The sequence below is a fragment of the Chiloscyllium plagiosum genome, unplaced genomic scaffold (genome assembly GCF_037043375.1).
Source record: "Chiloscyllium plagiosum isolate Xiang-an unplaced genomic scaffold, Cpla_swu_hap1 HiC_scaffold_3, whole genome shotgun sequence".
Lineage (NCBI taxonomy): Eukaryota > Metazoa > Chordata > Chondrichthyes > Orectolobiformes > Hemiscylliidae > Chiloscyllium > Chiloscyllium plagiosum.
The window spans coordinates 74,006,380-74,028,762 of record NW_028270141.1 but is presented as its reverse complement, the minus strand read 5'-3'; the positions used below and the strand labels follow the sequence as shown (position 1 = coordinate 74,028,762).

The 22,383-nt window shown below is 39.3% G+C and overlaps 1 protein-coding gene across 2 annotated transcripts; it reads left to right on the top strand.

Annotated features, from left to right (window-relative positions):
- Nucleotides 1–6,645: 6,645 nt before the first annotated feature.
- On the top strand, nucleotides 6,646–21,482 carry cenpw (centromere protein W). 2 transcript variants are annotated; one of them, XM_087980524.1, is made up of 4 exons: nucleotides 6,646–6,767; nucleotides 12,519–12,632; nucleotides 18,621–18,644; nucleotides 20,289–21,482. In XM_087980524.1, the coding sequence occupies exons 1-3, from the start codon at nucleotides 6,675–6,677 to the stop codon at nucleotides 18,642–18,644; spliced, it is 231 nt and encodes a 76-aa protein (XP_087836650.1). In that variant the 5' UTR covers nucleotides 6,646–6,674; the 3' UTR covers nucleotides 20,289–21,482. The 2 variants fall into 2 exon arrangements, with proteins under 2 accessions (XP_087836650.1, XP_043539805.1); XM_043683870.2 differs by lacking the exon at nucleotides 18,621–18,644.
- The last annotated feature ends 901 nt before the right edge of the window (nucleotides 21,483–22,383 follow it).

Here is a 22,383-nt window from a genome sequence, read left to right as displayed (position 1 = left end):
ATAGCACTATAATTGGTGGCCTGAAGTGCTTTAATCAGTACTGACACTACGTAGCAGCTTTTTGTAATTTTTCTGCAGTGTCTGTTGTCCATCTTGGCAGCATGACCTGCCGAACACAACTGGCTTGGAGGAAGGCCTTGATGTCGGTGACGTTAACTGTTTCCAGGACTTCAATATTTGTGGTGCAACCCTGCCATGCCACTTTTAATGATGCTGTGAATGCAATGGAAGTGCTCTAGAATACATATGTGACGGCCGTACAAGAATTATGACTCAACACCATACAGAATGATGGTGAGGACTATGATATTAAACACTTAAGTGAAGCGTATCCGAAATTTCTCAGCATTCCAGGATGGACTACCTGTTGGTGTAGTGTTTTGCCACCAATGCTTCTCAAGAGGTTTTGGGTTTAATTTGCTGGTCCATAGATAGATTTCACTGCTTCAGAGCAGCTTCTTGTATCACCAGGATTAGCATATACTTGAGGTTTCTTGGCAAATGTGATCCTTTAATCATTTTGAAAGTTTCTCTGTTTATATTTAAGGTTGCTGTATACTTGACAATAGGCTGAACTTGCGAGCCTTTATATTGCTGGCAGATTGAGGATTTCCTTGTCATTTTCATCAAACTTGTAGTTTTAATATGAACAGAATTTGCCTGGAGTGTAATCAGCAGCGAGATCAGGGTATTCCATTCTGGTCTGTAAGGTTTCTTGACATTGATCTGTGTAAGGAAAGGTTTGTAGGTTGCTGATTCTAAATGTCTTTGATAGGTTATCTCTAGATCTGTTCATGAATGTAGGCTTGAAATGGAAGCTCAGCTTTGAGTGAACAAGCTAGTGGTTTCTTTGCATGGCAGTCAGCATTGGGCATAACTCGAGTATTCAGAACATCCTTTAAGTCACATTAGCTAACTAAGATGAAGTTTATTGGGTATCAGTGCTTAGAGCAGCGATAAGACCATAAGACACAGAAGCAGAAATTAGGCCATTCAGCCCATCAAGTCTGCTGTGCCATTCAATCATGGCTAGTAGGTTTCTCAAATCCATTTCGCCCTGTAACCCATCATACTCAAGAACCTATCAACCTCAGTCTTAAATATACTCAATGACCTGGCCTCCACAGCCTTCTGTGGAAATGAATTCAGGAGATTCACCACTCTCTGACTGAAGAAATTTCTCCTTATCTCCATTCTAAAAGGTCTTCCCTTTACTCTAAGGCTGTGCCCTTGGGTCCATGTCTCTCCTACCAACTGAAACATCTTCCCAACATCCACTCTGTCCAGGCCATTCAGTATTCTGTGTGTTTCAATTAGATCCGCATCCCCAACCCTTCTATAAACTCCAATGAGGATAAACCCAGAGTCCTCAAACATTCCTCATATGTTAAGCTTTTCATTCCTGAGACCATTGTCGTGAACTTCCTCTGAACACACTGCAGGGCCAGTACATCCTTCCTGAAATATGGGGCCCAAAACTGTGCACATAATCCAAATGTGGTCACAGCAGAGCCTTATGTAGCCTCAGAAGTACATCCCCACTTTTATATTCAAGCCCTCTCAAAATAAATGCCGTAATTACATTTGCCTTCCTAACCACTGACTCAACCTGCAAGTTTACTTTGAGAGAAACCTGGACTAGAACTCCCAAATCTCTTTGCACTTCAGACTTCTGAATTTTCTCCCCATTTAGAAAATAGTCTGTGCCTCTATTCTTCCTATGGAATTGCATGACCTCACACTCTCCCACGTTGTATTCCATCTACCACTTCATTGTCCACTCTCCTCACCTGTCCAAATCCTTCCATAGCCTCCCTGCCTCCTCAATGTTACCTGTCCCTGTACTTATCTTTGCATTATCTGCAAACTTAGCCAGAATGCCCTCATTAATGTATAAATGAAAAGTTGTGGTCCCAACACTGAGCCTTGCAGAACACTACTTGTCACCGGCTGCCATCCTGAGAAGGACCCTTTTATCCTTATTCTCTGTTTTGTGCCAGACAGTCAAGCTTCCATTCATGCAAGCAACTTGCCTCTAACACCATGGGCCCTTATCTTACTCAGTAACCTCCTGTGCAGAACCTTGTCAAAGGCCTTGTTGAAGTCCAGGTAGATAACATCCATTGCCTCTTCTTGGTCTAACTTGCTCATTACTTCCTCAAAGAATTCTAACAGATTTGTCAAGCATGACCTCCCCTTGATGAAACCATGTTGATTTTGCCCTATTTTACCATTTACTTGCAAGTATTCAGAAATTTCATCCCTCACAATGGATTCCAGGATTTTACGCAAAACCAAGGTTAGGCTAATCAATCTGTAATTTTACATCTTTTTCCTTACTCCCTTTTTAAAGAGGGGTGTCATGTTAGCGATTTTCCAGTCCTCTGGGACCCTTCCTGATTCTAGTGATTCCTGAAAGATAATCAACTAATGATACATGCATGCGAAGTCCTTGAAGTCCTTTTTTTTGTTGTAAGGTGTTGGTAATGGACAGTTCTCTTTCTGCACAACGAATAGTCATTGGTTTTATTCCAGTTTCCAGCTCCATAATTTCTGAGCATGTCCTGAATGCCTACCGAATGAGGCTGAGGGTTACAGGAGCAACCGCTGTCATCAGAGTTCAGAATTATTTGCATGTTCCAACTGGCAAAATTGAGAATTTTACTGCAAGATTAGGAGTTTGTATTTTATTCTGTGGCATTTTGGCCATATTGAGATGACTGTTGGCTGTAGCTATCTTTTCTAGTCCCCTTTCCAAATTAGGAGCACTGTCCTTCATAAAAACTGCTTTATCACTCAGGTTGCTTGTGGGTGAAGTTGTCTCTAAGTCATCATCAAATGGAATAGTATCCAGTACCATCTGCATGCAGGATTGGAACTGCAGCTGCTCGTCTCATCCTTCGTGTGCTATTTTTACTCTTACCTAATTTTTAGGATGTACTTACAGAGGTTCAGTCAGGCTGGATTCATTGTTTCCTTTCTTTCTGTGCAGTGGAGCTTTAATATGGAGTACAGTTTGTGCTGACTAACCCAACCCTTTAAGCCTGGCACTGACTTGTCATGGTCTCACAACCAAGGTGCAGTAGCAAGGTCTCCAAATTTGATTGCCAAACAGGGCTTGAAAGGACACTCCGCCCTTCGCTATCTTATTGATAGCTGGCAAATCAACATCTATAGTCTGTGCAATAATTTAGTCCAGAACATGACCATAATTTGAGTTGCTTGGAGTCCCTTCACTATGGCCTTTATTTTTCTCATGGAAGACAACTGCCCAGTTGGTTGTCAGTTCTCTCCTCAATACCTTTATATACCAGCTGAGATAGCCAGATGTAGTGCTTGGAGCCAGCAGTGAGAGTTGAGTGTGAATGAGGACCAGTGATTCCAGTCCATCCCACAAGTAGAATACAGCAGACTGTGAACATTCAAGCTTACTACCTCGATCTGAACACCCATAAACTCCTTTTGGGCAGCTACAGTTTAATAAGTGTAATAATTATTATAATTAATACATAACAATATATATTACAACATAAATTACTCATTTTTATATATAATTAATAATTATTTGTATCTTGCAGATTTTCCAATATAAATTGGATAGGTCTGAAGTGTTGTGAGAGTGTGAGTTCTGCTTTTTGGTGTCTGTGATATATGAGAAATCCTTGGACATGGAAATAACTGAAGTAATAATGCCAGTCACGAGTGATTAAAGCATAACTTTCTTCTGATCCACTTTAAAATTGTCCAACAGAAGAAATCACCTAAGTTACCACAAAGAAATCAATAAACAAGATATAAACATATTTTTATATTTTAATTTAATGGTCAAATTAAAATCAATATGAATTATATGCTACATGGTGGATACAACAAATTTTAATCTTTATATTTCAAGGCTGGCTACTAGTAATCTGTGGTGAATGTTCCATTGCAATTATAATGACTATAAGCTCGCTGTAAACAAAGTTAAATCTGTCCAAAGAACAGTTGAGGAGATATTACTCCAGCTGTCCAAAACACCAAAGTCACAAAAAGTTGAATGTCACCACTACCGTTCCTCTGACAAATGTCAAAAATAGCCTTTGGCTCTCACCCGAAGGTTTCCTAATAGGGTAGTATTAATAGATGCAGACAAATGCTGATGCCCACACAAAAAAGGCATCCCGCACAAACAGGCTAGATTTTTCTGATGATTTTTCTAAGCGTTGTGGTAGTTATCTTAATATGGAACAACACCCACCACCACAAGTAGGAATGCCATTACATCTATCAGGCAGCTAAATGATCACTCAATGTGCTTTTCGGTGGATCATTCCCTAGGACAGCAATGTCAAAGTGCCACTTCAGAAGCAGAGGGTGCTGGTGGCACAGCAATATTGAAGTCCAGGAATAATGAACAAATTAGGTGACATTTTGTGGTTAGGGATTGTGGCATAGAGGTCATAAAGCCAGAACACAATATAATTTAGGAGCAGAAGTTGATCATTTGGCCCATCAGGTTTGTTCTGGCATTCAATGTGATCATGCCTGATCTGATAATCCTCATCTCCACTTTAATGCCTTATCCCATAACCATTGATTCCCTTACAAATTAAAATATTCTGTTCCAGCTTTGAATATATTTAACAACCCAGCTCTCTGTGGCAAAGAATTCCATAGATTGGCTATTCTGAGAGAAAAAAATCTTCATCTTTGTCTGAAATAGGCCAGACCACATTTTGAGACTATGCCCTTTGGTTCTTTTTTTCTCCCATAGGGGAATCAATCTCTCCGCATCTATTCCCTAAAACCCCCTAAGAATCTTATATATTTCAGTAAGGTCTCCTCCCAGTCTTCTAAATTCCATTGAGTACAAACCCAACCTCTTCAACATCGTCTCATTAGAAAACCTCTCCACCTCCAGAACGAATGTAGTGTACTTACTCCGGACTGTCTTCAATACCAGTGTACTGTTACTTTGGTCAAGGAACCAAACTGTTCATGTATTTCAGCTGGGATCTGTCTAGTGCCTTCGACGTGAGAAGAGGAAGGATCGGAGTAAAGGTTAAAAGGTCTTTCAGTGACCACTCATATTGCCCCCATTAAATAAATGTAAAATACTGGGAATACTGGAAATCTGAAATAAAAAGAGATATTACTGGAGAAGCTCAGCAAGTCTGGGAGTATATGTGGAGCCAGAAACAGTGTTAATGTTTTAAGTTCAATATGACATTTTTTCAGTACTAAAAATGGTGGGTTGCACAATGTTAACAGAGAGAAGCAGAAGCCAGATGAAACAGATGGTGGGTGCACTCAGAGCAAAAGAATAAGTATGGCCAATTGCAGTAAAGGATAGATTAGGTTGCAAATGATAGGTGTGAAAATAAGACATTAGGATCCACTCTGCAGAGAGCAAAGTCAACAAGACACAAACAAGACACGGCCAGGGGAGGGTTGCAATCAAAATGAAGGAAATAGGTCATAGTCTGAATTTGTTCAACTCAATGTTGTATCTGAAAGCTGTAAAGTGACCAAGTGGAAAATAAGGTGTCATTCCTCCAGCATGCCTTGAGCTTCGATTGAATGCTGTAGCAAGCCCAGGATGGAACTGTTAGTTTTGGAACAAGATACTTTACCGAAATGGCAAACAACTGGAAGGTTGAGAAAATGCTGCAATCTGCATTTGATTTTGTCAATACAAAGGAAACTGCATTGTAAGCAGCAAAGGCAGAGATTAGATTGAAAGAACATTTGACTTAAGGCCGTGCATAGTGAAGAGAATGGAGGTGATGGGCATGTCTAGATTAGAGTGGTGCTGGAAAAGCACAGCCGGTCAGGCAGCATCCGAGGAGCAGGAAAATAGACATTTCGGCAAAAGCCCTTCATCAGGAATGAATGGGCATGTGATATACTATCTGAAATTTGTATAAGAAGGTGCCAGGAACAACGTGAGAAAATGTTAGGAGTGATGGAGAAGTGAGGCAGGATGACATGAAGTGAACAATCCTTGCAGAATGCTGAAAGTGGAGGGATGGAAAGTGAGGATAAGGGGAACTCAGTTATTGTTCTGGAAATAGATCGCATCTGGAACTGTGTGCTTCCTGGAAACATCTTTTCTTACCATCCCTTGTACGTCTTTAATCAAGCCCGTTAATATGAGCTTGTATTGGTGGGAGACTTCACCCCTCCAAGTGCATTGTCTGGAACATGGAAGAAGCAAATGGTCCTCGCAAAAATACAATAGCTTTGTTACCAATTATCCATAGAATGATCATCAGAGTTAGCAATGAAACCTCAGCTCAAAATTGCAGCTGCTTACCAGAGAAGTGGTAAGAGAAAAGGAACCTGGCATTGAAGAACTTCGTTTGTTGCAAATAACTTGTTCAATTAAAATTAAAATTGTGCGTCTCAAAAAAATCCTTAAAGTTACTGTATAAAACATTTCGAAAAAACTTACTGAAGGGGCAAAGGATTAGGCACTTTTTTTTTCAAACAACTTGGAGGGAGATGTTTTGACACACCTTCTAGGACAGGTCCGAATGATAAGCGCCACAAGAGCCTGATTGGCCAACAGCTTGCAGTGTGTGTCCTGGACGCGGAACGTGAGCGTGCGCGGCAGCGGAGAGGGGGAGGGGACTCTTTGCTGATTGGCTGGCTGCAGTTTGAACGGAAGGCGAGGTTCGGAACCGTTAACGATGGTGGGGCGCGCGATTCCGCGGAGGAGCTTGCATTCGGTATTGAAGAAACATAAACCGCAATTGCGGCTCAGCAAGGACGTCCACATGATGGTGAGCTTGTTCGTCCCGATTCGAATAAACCTTCATTCCATCCCTCTCCCACCCCGTACATCGGAAGGTCTCTGGCCCCGCCTGCGCATTTCTGCCTTAGTTCGGGTGTCAGCAGGTTGGATTGAGCTATCCACCCTTTGCTGTCCGAGTAATTGGACTAATATCGCTGTGTCCGGGGAGCATACTTTCCCAATTTCCCGGAAGGGGAAACATGTTTCGCGTGCTTTTTCCTATCTCTGGTTGCCGAACCAGAATGTATGTACCAGAATATCTCTGTTTGACAACACTACCCAGGGTCGTACCATAAACTGTACAAGTCCAGTTTTTGTTTGCTTTACTAAAACCTCGCATTTATCTAAATTAGAACATAGAACAGTACAGCCCCTTCGGCCCTTGATGTTGTGCGGCCTTTTATTCTACTCTGAGATCATACTAACCTACGTACCCTTCATTGTACTAACTTCCATGGGTCTATTGAAGAGTCGCTTAAAGTCCCTAATTTATCTGACTGTATTATCACTGCTGGCAGTACATTTCATGCGCCACCACCCACTGAGTAAAGAACCTACCTCTGACATCTCCCCTCAACTACCTCCACTCACCTTAAAATTGTGCCCCCTTACGATAGACATTTCCACCATTGGAAAAAGTCTCTGGTTATTTATTCTATCCATGCCTTTCAACATCTTGTACACCTCTATTTTGTCACCTCTCAACCTCCTTGTTTCCAATGAGAAAAGCCCTAGCTCCCTTAATCATTCTTCATAAGATATGTTCTCCAGTTCAGGCAGCATCCTGATAAATCTCTTCACCTTCTCTAAAGCTTCCACATCTTTCCTATAATGAGGCTACCAAAACTAAACACGATATTCCAAGTGTAGTCTAACTACGGGACTCTTAAACTCAATCCCCCTGCTAATGAAAAGCAACACACCATACACCACCTTAACAACCCTATCGACCTAGATGGCAACTTTGAGAGATCTATCGACATGGACCCCAAGATCCGTCTGTTCCTCCACACTGCCAAGAATCCTGCCTTTAACCCTGCATTCTGTATTCAAAGTTGACCTTCCAAAGTGAATGACCACACTTTTTCAGGTTGAACTCCATTTGCCACTTATCAGCCCAGTTCTGCATCCTGTCAATGTCTCGTTGCAACCTACAACAATCTCCACACTGTCCACAACTCCACCAACCTTTGTATCATCAGCAAACTTACTAACCCACTCTTCCACTTCCTTATCCAAGTCATTTATAAGAATCACAAAGAGCAGAGGTCCCAGAAGCGATCTCTGCAGGACATCATTGGTCAATGAGCTCCAGGCTGAATACTTTCCAAATACCACCACCTGCCACTTCTCAGTCTGTTGGCCCAATTGATCAAGATCTCTTTGTAATCTTAGATAATCTTCTTCACTCTCGACTATATTACCAATTTTGGTGTTGTCTGCAAACTTAATAATAGTGGACCCAGCGGTGATCCCTATGGAACACAGCTGGTCACAGGCTTCCAGTCTGAAAACAACCCTCCACCATCACTCTCTCTGTCCTACAGTCAAGCCAATTTTTAATTCAGTTGACAAGCTCTCCCTGAATCCCATGTATTCTAACTTTATTAATCAGTGTAGATAGTGTGGCCGTTGAAACAGCACGGCAGGTCAGGCAGCATCTGAGGAGCAGGAGAGTCGATGTTTCGGGTAGGACTCTGCATCAGGAATCTCCTCCAGAACGTCGACTCTCCTGCTGCTCAGATGCTGCCTGACCTGTCCTTTTTCCAGTGCCATACTTTATTTATTCTGACTCCAGCAACTGTAGTCCTCAGTATCCTAACTTTATTAATCAGTTTACCATGCGGAACCTTGTTAAAGGCTTTACTGAAGTCTGTTTGCCGCTCTACCCTTGTCAATCTTTTTGGTTACGTCCTCAAAAAAACTTAATCAAGTTTGTGAGACAATTTCCTTTGCACAAAGTCACGCTGACTATCCCTAATCAGTCCTTGCCTCTCCAAATGCATGTAAATCCTATCTGTCAGAATCCCCTCCAACAACTTACCCACCACTGATGTCAGATTCACCGTCTGATGGTTCCTAAGCTTCTCCTTACAGCCTTTCTCAAAGAAGTGCACAACATTAGCTGCCCTCCTGTCCTCACCCATTGCTGTAGCTGATACAAATAACTGCTAGGGGCCCTGTAATTTCTTCTCTAATTTCAAACAATGTCATGGGGTGAACTTGATCAGGTCCCAGAGATTTATCCATCTTTACGTCTTTTAAGATGCCCAGCACCACCTCTTCTGTAAGATGAACTGTTTCCAAGACATCAATATTTATTTCCCCAAGTTCCCTAGCATCTACGTCATTCTCCAAAAGTAAAAACTGGTATGAAATATTTGTTTAGTATTTCTCCCATTCTTGTGGTTCCATACATAGACGACCTCATCGATCTTTAAGAGGCCCTATTTGCTCTCCCTAGTTGCTCTTTTGCTCTGAATGTATTTGTAGAATCTCATTGGATTATTCTTAACCGTCTATACTAAGTCTGTCATATATTGCCTTTTTGCCCTTCTGATTTCCCTCATAAGATTGCTCCTACATCTTTTTATGCTGTTTACTTGATTCATATCTGTCTATATCTATCATACACCTCTTTTTTTTCCTTTTATTTTTGACCAGAGCCTCAATATAAAGGCTTCAGTTTTCGCACTACTTAATTGAAGGAAGTATCTGTTTATCCTTTCCTGGTACATCCAGTGCTAGAGTCATAGAGATGTACACACGGAAACAGACCCTTCGGTCCAGCTTGTCCATGCCAACCAGATATCTCAACCCAATCTAGTCCCACCTGTCAGCACCCGGCCCACATCCCTCCAAACCCTTTCAATTCATCTATCCGTCCAGATGCCTTTTAAATGTTGCAATTGTACTAGCCTCCACTACTTTCTCTGGCAACTCATTCCATACATGTACCACCCTCTGCGTGAAACGTTGCCCCTTAGATTTCTTTTATATTTTTCCCCTCTCACCCTAAACAATTGCTCTCTAGTTCAGGACTCCCCCACCCCAGGAAAAAGACTTTGTCTATTTATCCTTTCCATGCCCCTCATGATTTTACAAACCTCTATAAGGTCACCCCGCAGCCTCTAATGCTCCAGGGAAAACTGCCTTAGCCTATTCAACCTCTCCCTATAGCTCAAATCCTCCAACCCTGGCAACATCCTTGTAAATCTTTTCTGAACCCTTTCAAGTTTCACAACATCTTTCTAGATGAAAATGAGTGCGGAAAAGAGTTTTATTGGGGACTATGGCATTGAAAGTGATAACAAGGGTTTGTTTGAACCAATTAGTAGATGCTGAACTGTTGTGATAAAGGGAGGGCTAAAGGGTTATGAATTTGAAGTGCAGTTGTTAGTGAAAATTGTGGTTAGTATATTTTCCAGAGGAGCAGAGGAGGTAGGACTTGGAAAGGGAATGTGAGTGGTCAGTAATAAAAGGAACTGATCAAAAATTGCCTTACTTTAAAAGGTACAGTTGGAGAACCAAGAATGTGAAATGACAAGGTCAAGGGTGTACTTGTGAACGTTGGTAATGGAGGTTACATGGAGGGAGAAATTTAGGGAGGACAAGAGGACAGTGAACTGAGTGTGAGAGAGAACATGGTGAGTTGCTATAGAGGGTGAAATCACTGAGAATAAGTCATTTGGACCTGAGAAGAAAGGCAAAATAGATATTCATGTGATAGATTTTTTGTTGTGTTTGCAAGTTTGGTAGAAAATGATTTTTGTTTGATCAAAAAGGTGAGAAAAGTGAAATAAGATGAAATGGTCAAAGGACGTGAAAGCGGCAGAGGAGTAGGATGTCAGGCCAAGGAGTGCTCTGGTGCTAAGTGGCCACATTGCCACTGTAATAGTCTTGATAGGACAAGTGTTAAGAGTTGTGATCAGGTGGGAGGCTTTATTTTAGGAGAAGGATGTTATTACCCCAAGCCAGATTTCTGTTAGGCCAGAATATTGATGCAATTATTCAGAAAATTTATGAATGATTAAGTCTTGTGAACAAGCGAATGCATGTTCTTGAAGAAATGTGCAGAGGAAAGGTATTGAGTCTTGATGTGCTGACAATGATTAAAGGGCTAGGTGGGGGTGGGGGGGGGGGGGGGGTTGAGTTGAGCAAGAAGGGTGGCAAAATTAATTCCCAGCAGCACTCTGGGCCAAAACGTTGATAAGAAAGAGGGTTAAACTAGATGGGGGTGGCTGCTCATGATGACCAAACTCCATGTGCCTTAATGCACCCCCCCAGTAACCAGATGTTACAATGATAGGATGAGGTCATCCTCGGAGGTAATGTAAATGTAAATGCCATAATCCTGGTGAATTGTTATGCACACGATATCCTGACTCAGTGATTCCCCAAGACAATGTAGCTATGATATGTCCAAGCTTCGGGGGATGCTATGAAAGCATTTCTGAATTGAAGGAACTGAATGAGAATTTAATTTGATCATAGCGGGAGAGTAGTGGTAAATGGCTGCCCAAATGAAGTGCGAGTCATCCATATTCTTGTAAGAATGACACTCCCACCCAAAAACAGTACAGTTTAATCCTTTAACATTACATTAATGTCCAGAGAGAAAGTACAATTTAATCTTTTAACATTACAACTGGAAGGAAATATGCCATCCTTACTTGGTCTGGCCAACGTGTGACTTCTGATCCACAGCAATGTGTTGACTCTTAACTGTCCTTTGGACAATCTGGTTCAGCAATTTTCCCACATACCAAGAACAAAGCTATTTAAAAGAAACCCTTAACAAACAGGACTTCAATGTTACAATTTAACTTAGTGGGGTCCCAATGCATGGTGTCTTTAAAGGTGACTGGAGAGAGCTGGCGATATGTTGGCGATATGTACATGCATGGAAGTGATATTACTCCAGTTGGGATCTGATCAGTAATTCAGAAAGATTCTGCATATCTTCCCTGTTTTTGTATTGCATTTGTATTCTGTTTCTGTCTTCTAACTTATTGTGGGATATCACCACCCATCAGAGTGCGCACTGACTGGGTATGTGACCCGATTCATTACAGCACAATTCAATTTGTGTATTAATAAGTATCATAAATTCCAGATTGAAATTTAAACATCTCGCATTCCAACAAAATGCTCTAATTCTGTACATATGCACACAATGATCCATCTAATGGTAACATGAACTTTAAACATTGTCTCTAACATCTGATTCGCTGTGGTGCAATGCTAAAAGGATTTTGAGTGGTTTTTCAGTTTAAAAGTCAGAAAATAAAAACCAATGTTTTGATAAGATTTTTTTCAAAAGATCAACTTGCAAGAATATATTTTTATATATTCTGATGTGTACAATGTATTCATCTGATTTAATTGTTTCAGCTATGCCTCATTTTTATTATATGTTTATGGAGAGAACAAAAGACCTGTGAACGCTTCCACACAGATTAAATCTGTGTGAAATATTGCACATGTAAATTTTGAATACAGTGAAGCCAAGAGGAGGCAGTGTGTTATTGAGGGAAAGCCTGAAATGATTTTCTTTGCACAATATTGCATTGATATGAAAGATAATCCTTTTTGGTTAGATTGTTAAATCATTTTGATGGAGAAAACTCACTGGTTTTACCAATTGTTTGGGTTACATACAGACATTTTTTCCCCCCTTTACCTAGCTGCTGTTTAGCTATCTATTTTGACAATTTTTTTAAATATTTACTTTGTATAGGTACATTTAAACTGTCTCTTGTTCCTTCATCGTTTGGCAGTGGAGGCTAGGACTAAAGCTGTTGAATCAAAAAGTTCTACCATTCAACCAAAGCATGTCAAGGAAGTGGCAAAGGTAAAATAAGAATGATTTTAAGTTGCCAACATTTATTTAATATTAATCTTATTAATGTGGCTTACCTGTTTAATAGATATATTAAATATTCTGTTTGGGCATTGATTTCAGTGGACACTGTTCAAAAATCCTGACTATGGTCTATTGAAATATTAATGGCAACACCTCAACTTTAGTATGAATGGTAAAGATGTAAACGTTCTTTGCTCATTATCTCAATACTGCTTTCGTGAATTGAAAAATAACTTCTACTAAACACATTTATTTTTTCTTCTTTCGCTAATATTGGGGAAACAATTGGTATGGATATGAAATAGTTGAAAAATGTGTTGCTGGAAAAGCGCAGCATGTCAGGCAGCATCCAAGGAGCAGGAGAATTGACGTTTCGGGCATAAGCCCTTCTTCAGGAATGACGAAGGTGTCCTGAAGAAGGGCTTATGCCCAAAATGTCGATTCTCCTGCACCTTGGATGCTGCCTGACCTGCACTTTTCCAGCAACACATTTTTCAGCTCTGATCTCCAGCATCTGCAGTCCTCACTTTCTCCTAATGGATATGAAATACTTACATTCAGAGGGGAGATTCCTTCACCCTAATTTCTTTAGAAGCTCTAGTTAAGCCAATGCCTGCACAGTGAGTATGGGATGATTGGCTTTCTGTATCATATTTTGAGATTCTCTGTATTGTTAAGTTCCAAAATTCTTCTACTTGAATCATCTTTGACTCTGCAGTATAAAATTGACTCTGGTCTAATTTTGGTCATGGTTTATTTCTGTTTGAAAGTGGATAGTTCATCCTAGTAACTAGCTCTCAATGCCATCTTGCACTGTTTTGAAACATGACCAGTGGATGATGGCATTGTGGAAATCTCACTGGACCAGCAATCCAGAGACCCAAGTGAAAATTTTGGGGGTCAAAAGTTAAAATCCCACCACCGCAACTAGTGAAACGTAAATTTGATTTAATAAGTTAAAAATTGAAAGTTAATCTCAATAATGGTGACCTCAAAAGTATCATCGATGTCAGGGAAAACCCATATAGTTTGCTAATCCTTTTTTGAAACCCTGTATCAACTTGAAGCTGGACTTCTTCATGTTCCTTAATTGTGACTAGGTGATCTGTACAGAATTCGTATTAACTAAGGATGTGCAATATCCTGAGAAATTGACTAAATGTCAGATAATCAATTATACTTGTTAATCAGATGGCCTTGAGTAGCTCTGGGCTGTGGTGTAACTTTCATCATTTATGGTGAAACAATGGCTGATGAGCATTCATTCTTGACTATCTGGAATCATAAATGCCGAATGTGACTGTTGGGGTGAGGGAAGAAGGATATGATGGAAAGCAAGAGGGTCATGGGTTCTCAGCATTTATAGCTTGCAATTTAATATGATTAATATGAGGTTAGATTTGAGAAGACAAGGTGGGAACATAACAGTCTACTGATTATACTCCATGATAGTGGATGCAAAAGTGTTAATCATTGCCCTCAATTCTCTGCCACTCTTTCCTGAAGAATAGGACAAAATGTTTGTGTTGGATATTGTATGCAGCATGGATATATAGCTGGAAGTATGTAGAAGCAGCAACAGGTGGGTGCGACAAAAGCAGCATCATCAAGCGTGAGAGAATGAAATGGAGTCTGAATATTCCACATGCATCCTAATTGCTGATGGGTGAAAGGGAGGCTGTGAAAAATTGAGAAATGTGAGATGGGTAGTAAGTAAGTTTGTTTGAATATACACTTGCTGACCTTAACAACTTTAATGAAATCATTGAACTTTTCACAGCACTGCAGAGAGGTCCTTGGGATCAGATTCAGGGAATTGATCTTTGTTACCATCTCCCATTTCTTTCTTAGGATGCTTATTGAGCAGTTCCAGGCCCACTCTGGAAACCAAGCATGGTTCCTTCATGTCACTTCTGCTGCCTAAAGCTTCCAGAAAGCAGAGGACCCACTTTGGCTTGTTTGTCTGCTTTACTTTCCAGCCATAATTTCCAGAGATGTTGCAGTTTCTGTTGAATGAGTGCAATTCTTGATTAAAAAGCCTTTCAAGAGATTCCAGTTATTTGTGTATCATACTAGCTGTGCAACGACCTGCTGTGAATACCTTTATTCGGCAGCACACGCTGTTGAAGTTGTTTAGATGAGGAAGCAACTTAACAAGTTAGGATGCTGTCTGCCTCAACATGACAAGGTGAGGATTAATAATGCATCATGATCTCCATGTGTGATACCTGGTCTAATCCAAATTTTGTTTGGTCCTTGGACTTCACAAGTTTGAAGAAGTATCTTTGGTTAGTTTACTTGGCTCCTTTTACATAGTTCTTAAAAGGGACAAGTAGGTAGCTAATCAGTCAGTCAAGCTATCCACTGAAGTAATACAACCCAGATGAAGTTGAATAGAGGAGCTGACTATCATGGGTATGTATTTTGTATAGATCCAGTACTCTGATTTCCATTTTTTCTGATTTGTCCTTCAAGCAGTATTTTGAACTAGTCACTTAAGGAATTAATTAGTTCAAAATCCCCTCGGAATACCCTCTGGGTTGTCTATAATTGTTGTAACCTTTAAATTTGAATTTATGAAGTAAGGTTAGTGGCCCTAAATAGTATGTGGTAAGTGACTTAACCTGAGCACTGCTTTTGATTACATAAACTATATTAAAAATGATGGTTTTAGTGATTCATCTACCTTGCATTGCAGTTTATGGTAACTTTAGAGTATAAACTTCTTATTAAAAACAGTTTTTTTTTTCTTTTGTGTTGTAGCTAATTTGGACCATATATTTAGCCCAAAAATTTGGTTACCAGATATGTTACACATCTGTAAATAAAAGTGGATTTAAGCACAAACTTTTTTTCGTCAAGCATATTTCCAAACATAAAAGAAAGACATATTTTATAAATCTGCTGTAGAGTAAGTGATTTCCAAATTTTGTAAATGGTATTTTTGTAATCAATAGTACAAAATAATTCTTATCTTGAAAAGATTTGAAAGCTTGAATTTGTTTCACTAATTAAATTACAGGAATTAATTCAAAAATAATTTCTGTATAATGCATAGATAGCAACAGTAAGCACAAGTCACATAAAAACTATAAAGAAAGGGCTCAAACAACTTTTAAGTGATGTTATTTCATTTGAGTGAGGAAACTTTCGCACAGCCCTGCTATATAAAGGAGCACGTGTTCTTGTCCTTCCTGGCTTTCTACCACACAGATTAATTTTTTCATTCTTGTTCTTTGTGAAGTTTTCAACAGTTGAACTTTTTTAAAATAGAATTTTTAAATTTTCATATGAGTCAGCAATTTTCCAGCAACAGATTATAGAATTGGTTCTCAACTAGTGTGGCTTTGCCACAGACTATCTCTAAACTTTTATTGGTCCCATTAAATGAATTTTTCTCATTTTGAATGGTCTCTTTCTCTGATGTGATCATTTCAACCCATTGTGGTCTTGCCTCTCTCCTGCCTTTTTCTGAACAGTCTGTCCTAGCATACCCGGGCAGTACAGGGTTGAATGGCTTCCCTTTTTCTGTATGCTGTGTTTGATGTAAATTTGAAAAGAAAATATGCTTGCGAATTCAATGAACGACTTAACTGTTTACATGTTGCGAATAGAAAAAAAAAGTTTCTTGTTTTTTGAAAAGAGAACAGTACTTATTGTGTTAACTGGCTTTAAGTAATATAATAAAAGTGGTTCTGCATACATTAAGTCACATATCAGTACGTTAAGGTAAAAAAAAGATTAATACATTAAACTCCAAAACATACTGAAGTGGTTCTCGTCGACTGAATTTAGGCTGAATTTGGTAGTTTTTCAGTTCAATGTTGAGAGTTTAAAGAGAAAGATGAATGATTTAATTGGCATTCTGGAGATAGTTAACGGTAGGGTTAAGTTCATTGACCAACTATGTGCCACTGAAAGTTTTTAATCTGTGGATAAGGTTTGAGTTTGCAATGGTTGCAGGGAGAGAGAAGCATACGCGAGAGCCTTGCTAATTTGATGTATTTTCTGTTTGTCTCTCGTCTAGAGCAAACAGTTTCTTGAATGCAGTTAGCTGGCTTGTCACATGATCATCCTTTTCTAACTGACCAGTGATTGTAAAAGTGGTCATAGCTGGTGTATTTCAGATGGATGGTTTTGACTCATTATGGATAGGATAGGTTTCTTTCTAAGTCAGAGTTTATTGTCAGAATATGTTGGCTCCACAGAGGTAAGTATCTAAATGTTATCTGAATTGGTTAGGAGATGATTCTATTCACACGCATTCAAGTAAACGTTTCTGCTAGAGTTTTCTAAATTGGCTCCACTGGATGGCTTCTTTGGAATTTATTCTGTACCCTGCCATATTCAGCCATCTTAGCTGCAGTTTTGAGTCACAGGAATGTTGGTTTAATTTCTTCAAAATTCCATCCAGCCAGTAAATTCATAAAACCACTTGCTTTACAAAGCATATTATTGTAACATCTATGTCAGCTAACGAATTTTTGTTACAGACACAGAAGCTACTGGAGAACTTCAAGTTTGGTAGCATGTGTGGAGAGCAAGACACTTAATGTTTTCAAGCCTGATATGATTCTTCAGAGCTTGACATTCTGAAGAGCAGTCATATTGGGATTGAGCATTAACTTTGTTTGTCTCTCTGCAAATATGATAGGTAACACTTCTTCCTAATTAGCAGACTAGCAGCGGAGACTGGGAGAAAGTGAAGACTACAGATGCTGGAGAATCAGAGTCGAAAAGTGTGGCGCTGGAAAAGCACAGCAGGACAAGCAGGAGAATCGATGTTTCAGGCATAAGTCCTTCATAAGTAACTCATTCATTTCGTAGTTGCTATCAGGGTCTATGTCGTTTTAGTGGTCGGAGGGCAGGCAACAATGTTTTAAGAAGGTCAGTGACCTTCTGTGCTTTGTATAAGTAATGGTTGTCATCTTTTCTATGCTCCCTGGCACATACTCTGACTCTGCACCCATCTCCTGCCAAAGCTTGTGGTATACCATTCTGTCTGTCAACCCACACTTGCTTGTACCCTACCCCGTACACCAGAATACTAATCCTGAATGGCATCTGCTGCCTTTATACTTAGGCTATCTCATAACCACCTTCCCCCACCTACGCTAATGAGCTTTATGAGCTTGAAGTAGCGTGGTGCTGTACAGCAACATGTCCAATCCCTTCACTGAGGACCTCTGACATTCATGACAAGCCATCTGGTTTCATGTCTTTACTAAAGAGTAAGGCAAGACATGAGTACTGTGTGCCAAGATCTGACTGAAGGTGAAAAGTATAAAAAGGCAAGGCAAAGATTGTGAGAGCATCCAATTAACAACAAAATGCATGAGTACTCAGAGAGCTCTGAGATGCAGAGTGGTCCAATCCATGAGATCAGCATCTGTCTTGACATGTACAGTAACAGCACTGCAAAAGTAACATAGAATCCTAGACTAATGCTCTGGGGATGTGGATTTGAATCCCACATGGCAGATAGTGAAATCTGAAGTTCAATTTTAAAATGAAAACTGGCTTAATGGCACCACATACCCACCATTGATAGAAAAAAATTTACCTGGTTCACAAATGTCCTTTAGAGAAAGAGATCTGCTATCATTGACTAGTCTGGCCAACATGGGACTGCAATCCAGAGTAATGTAGTTGACTGTTCTTTTGGCAATAAATGCTAGCCAGCAATGTCCATGTCTTTTAAATGGTTTATAGCTGAAAATTAATTGCCTAACTCCAGTTGCTCTTGGTGTTTGTGACTTCTTGAACCACTGCAGTTCACTGGCATTGTTACACCCACAGTACTGTTATAAGGAGTAAAATCTAGGAATTTGAGCTAGGGACCATGAGGGAGCAGTGGTATTTCCAGGTCAGAATTGTGTACACTAACACAGATGATGTTGTAGTAGGGGGAATGAATGTTAACATGGTAGATAGGGAGCAAATCAAGTGAAGTGCTTTATGTTTTTTGCCTTTTAGATGGAGAAACAGCTATTGAATTAGGTGAGTCACCTTACTGTAGAATTCTTCAGTGTCTGACTTGCTCTTTTAGGTATAATATGTGGGTGACTGGCCCACTTAAGTTTCTGGTCAGTATTGTTGTTGGTAGTGCCATTGAAAGTCATGGATCAGAAGTTACATTATCTTTTGTTAGAGATGATCACCTGCTTCATGTGTAGCACAAATGTTACTTGCCCCTTGTAGTCTTAAATTTGAATATTGTCCAGATCTTGCTGCATGTGGGTGTATGTTCTTCTCTATCGAAGGAATTGTAAATGAAACTGAATACCATAGTCAGTATTGAACATCTCCAGTTCTGACTGGAAAGGCCACTGATGAAGCATCTGAAGCTGTTTGGACTTGGGTCATTGTCCATTCTATCTTTTTTGCTCGAGGTATGTTTGCTTTCATTGGAAAATGTTTTTTCCCCCTGATTTCCATTGACTTCATTATGCTAGGGGTTTTGACACTACTCTTGGTCAAAAGTCTCTGCTTCAAATTTAACACCTAATAACTTTTTGTCCGTGTTTAACACAAACTAAAATGTGGTCTTGCGCTGAGTGGTCAGTGCATGACCAAAATGAGCATCATTAGATTGTCAGTAAGTGCCATTGATGGCCCCCTCCATGGCATCTTCCATCACTTTGATTTGAAAAGGATTGATTTGGGGTGTAATTAGTGGTATGATTAGATTCCCTACAGTATGGTAACAGGCCCTTTGGCCTAACTAGTCCACACCGACCCTCTGAAGAGTCACCCACCCAGACCCATTCCCCCATATTTGCCCCTGACTGATGCACCTAACTCTGTGGGCAATTTAGTGTGATCAATTCATCTAACCTGCACATCTTTGGTCTGTGGGAGGAAACTGGAGCACATGGTATCCAATGCAGACAGTCGCCTGAGGCTGGAATCGAGCCTGGGTCCCTGGCGCTGTGAGGCAGCAGTGCTAACCACTGAGCCACCATGCCGCCCTGAACTGGGCTTGTCTAGATCTTTGTATACAAGATGGACTTGGGCAATCTTTCACTTCATTATTCCATCTATTTGCTTTAATTTGTTCCAGGGACCCGGGTTCAATTCCAGCTTTGGGTGACTGTGCAAACTCCACACACACATTCTCCCTGTGTCTGCGTGGGTTTCCTCCAGGTGCTCCGGTTTCCTCCCACAATCCAAAGATGTGTCGGTTAGGTGAATTGGAAATGCTAAATCGTCCATAGTGTTAGGGATGTGTAGGTAATGTGCATTAATCAGGGGCAAATATAGGATAGGGGACTGAGCGTGGGTGGGTTACTCTTCAGAGGGTCGGTGTTGACTTGTTGGACTGAAGGGCCTGTTTCCACACTATAGGGATTCTAATTCTAAATTCTAAACCATTGTGCATTGTAATAGGATGAAATTGCAATTTTCCTGATTTTGAAGTATTTGTGATGATCTTTGTATAATGATTTTAGACTGTTATAATTCTCCTTTGATGGTTTTCCAACTGAATAAAATTTACTCCTGTAGAAATATTTTTGGTGACCTCTTAACTTGTCATTAAGCCATGACAATCTGTTCTCAGAGATTGTTGTGTACAAAGCATAATAATAGATCATAAAACATAGGAATTTCTTTGTGGTTGAGTATATTTGTTTTTATTCGCAGGTTGTTCTGAAGAAGAGTAGAGGCTGAAGAAAAGAAATAATAAATATATTATCAACCTTACTTTTTGTCCTTTCTAAACCATTGTTACCTGAAATATTGAATTCATGTAAATCAAGGAAAGGAAAATCAATTTTTTGACAAATGTTTCTTTGTCTCAGTAATTAAAATAAGTATGTTTGTCATATTTTTTCACTTTCAAAAAAATCTCATCACAAGGCAGTTTTAAATGTATTTATTATAACAATAAAGTACTTCCATTTTATGTTCTTTTGGAATCTCTGGGCAAATGAATAATTGTGATTTCAGCCAAAGATGTTTCTTGGATTCCTATTGGTTTCTATATACTGTGCTGCAAAATGGATCACTGATCAAAATATCCTTATTTTAACTTGACTGTGATTTTAGTGTATTGTGCATAATGTACAATTCATTGTAGTTTTAAAAACGAGTTGTATTTTTATTTGCTAAATAATACTTGAGTGATCTGAACATGAGAAAATAGCATGAAATCAATAGTGTATGGCCTCAGAAGCAGTCTGGTTAGATGACTTAAAAACATTTAACTTCCCCCATTTTACAGTTTTCTAAATAATTATTTTTGGACTATTTTGTTTTGAACTCATTTAGAAAAAGAATTGTATTTTAAAAAAATGTTTTGGGTGATAGGGATTCTGGAGGACTGTGTAATGTAGTCAGGGTCAAATACATCAGGGTCAAGCTGACTGCTTAAATCTCAGAAGAATTGCAATAATGCCAAACATTTAACTGCTCACCTCTTTTATATCATCTCATGTACATTTGAATGAACATAACAATTTAATTTGGGTTGTTTGCAAGCATGATTCTGTTGTGTGTTTTGCCTGTGGGAGGGTATGTTTTACCTGATGTTGCAATGCTTCTGATATCGTTACAGAAATTGAGATGTAGGTAAGATGGTATTAGATGAGTGTGTGGGGGTGTGTAAGTATACATGTGAAGTGAGTCAGACATTTTTATACCTTACTGTCACTTGCTATGATGCAGTGATGACATCATGACAGTGTCTTTTAAGGGTATATGTACTAACTAAGACATAATGCAACATGTAAACTTTTGTAAAGATTTTGAATAGTAACTGTTTCCCACTGTATTTGGGATTTTCCTGAAAAAATTGGAAAAGGAGCCTATTCCAATTAAATTCCTTTTCAACTTGTACATATCTTTTTAAGTTGCATTTATATTAATAGAATTACACTTGTATTTCTCAAAGTAATTTATTGTTAGAAACTGCTGGGCAATTGCATCTATATATTTCATGTTTTAAATTAGAGGCATTGACTTTGTGAAATAATTTCTGCATAATTAGTGATTTAAATAAATTGCAAAGCCAAATTTACATTGAGAGGTATAGTTTTGATTTTATGTAAAAGTGACAATGAGGATGAGGAGTTTTTAAAAATTTGGCATTCTGCTGTACAATGCTGTAAATAAAATCAAGAATTTTTTTGGCATGGATATTTTGGGCATTGGGCAGAGCCATTGCCAATTTTACCTAAATTATGAACAGCAGCTGATTTAAGTTTAACAGCTCACCTCTGCTCTACTATGAAGCTTTGAGGCTGATACATCATTGCCTGTGCATTAAAAATATAGTTCAGTGAAATTCTTAACAAAAGACATACATGGAATGAAAGAAGGTATATTCCCTTGTGGACACCAAAAGACCAGCTTCATTCACCCTGAAATATCAATTTGCTCTGGCTATATTGCTGAAGAATTTATTAATCATAGAAACGTATACAATGGTGAATTGCTATGTGACCATCATGCTTATGCTGACTTTGAAAAAGTGATTGTGCTTTTCCTTGCCCTCCTGTACCTATTCAATTTCCTGCCTTAAAAGCTTGTTTATCAATTCTGCTGTTCTCACTTAACAAGTAGAATTTTGCAAATCTGGCCAAATGAAAATATTTCTTCTCATCTCCCCTCTAAAGACATTGCTTCCTATGTAAGAAATCTGGTGCCAAGCCTGCAACAAGAGACTGCTATAGAACACAACTAAACAAGCAACGTTGAATATGTATGAACAACACTTATTCCCCAAGACTAAAGAAGA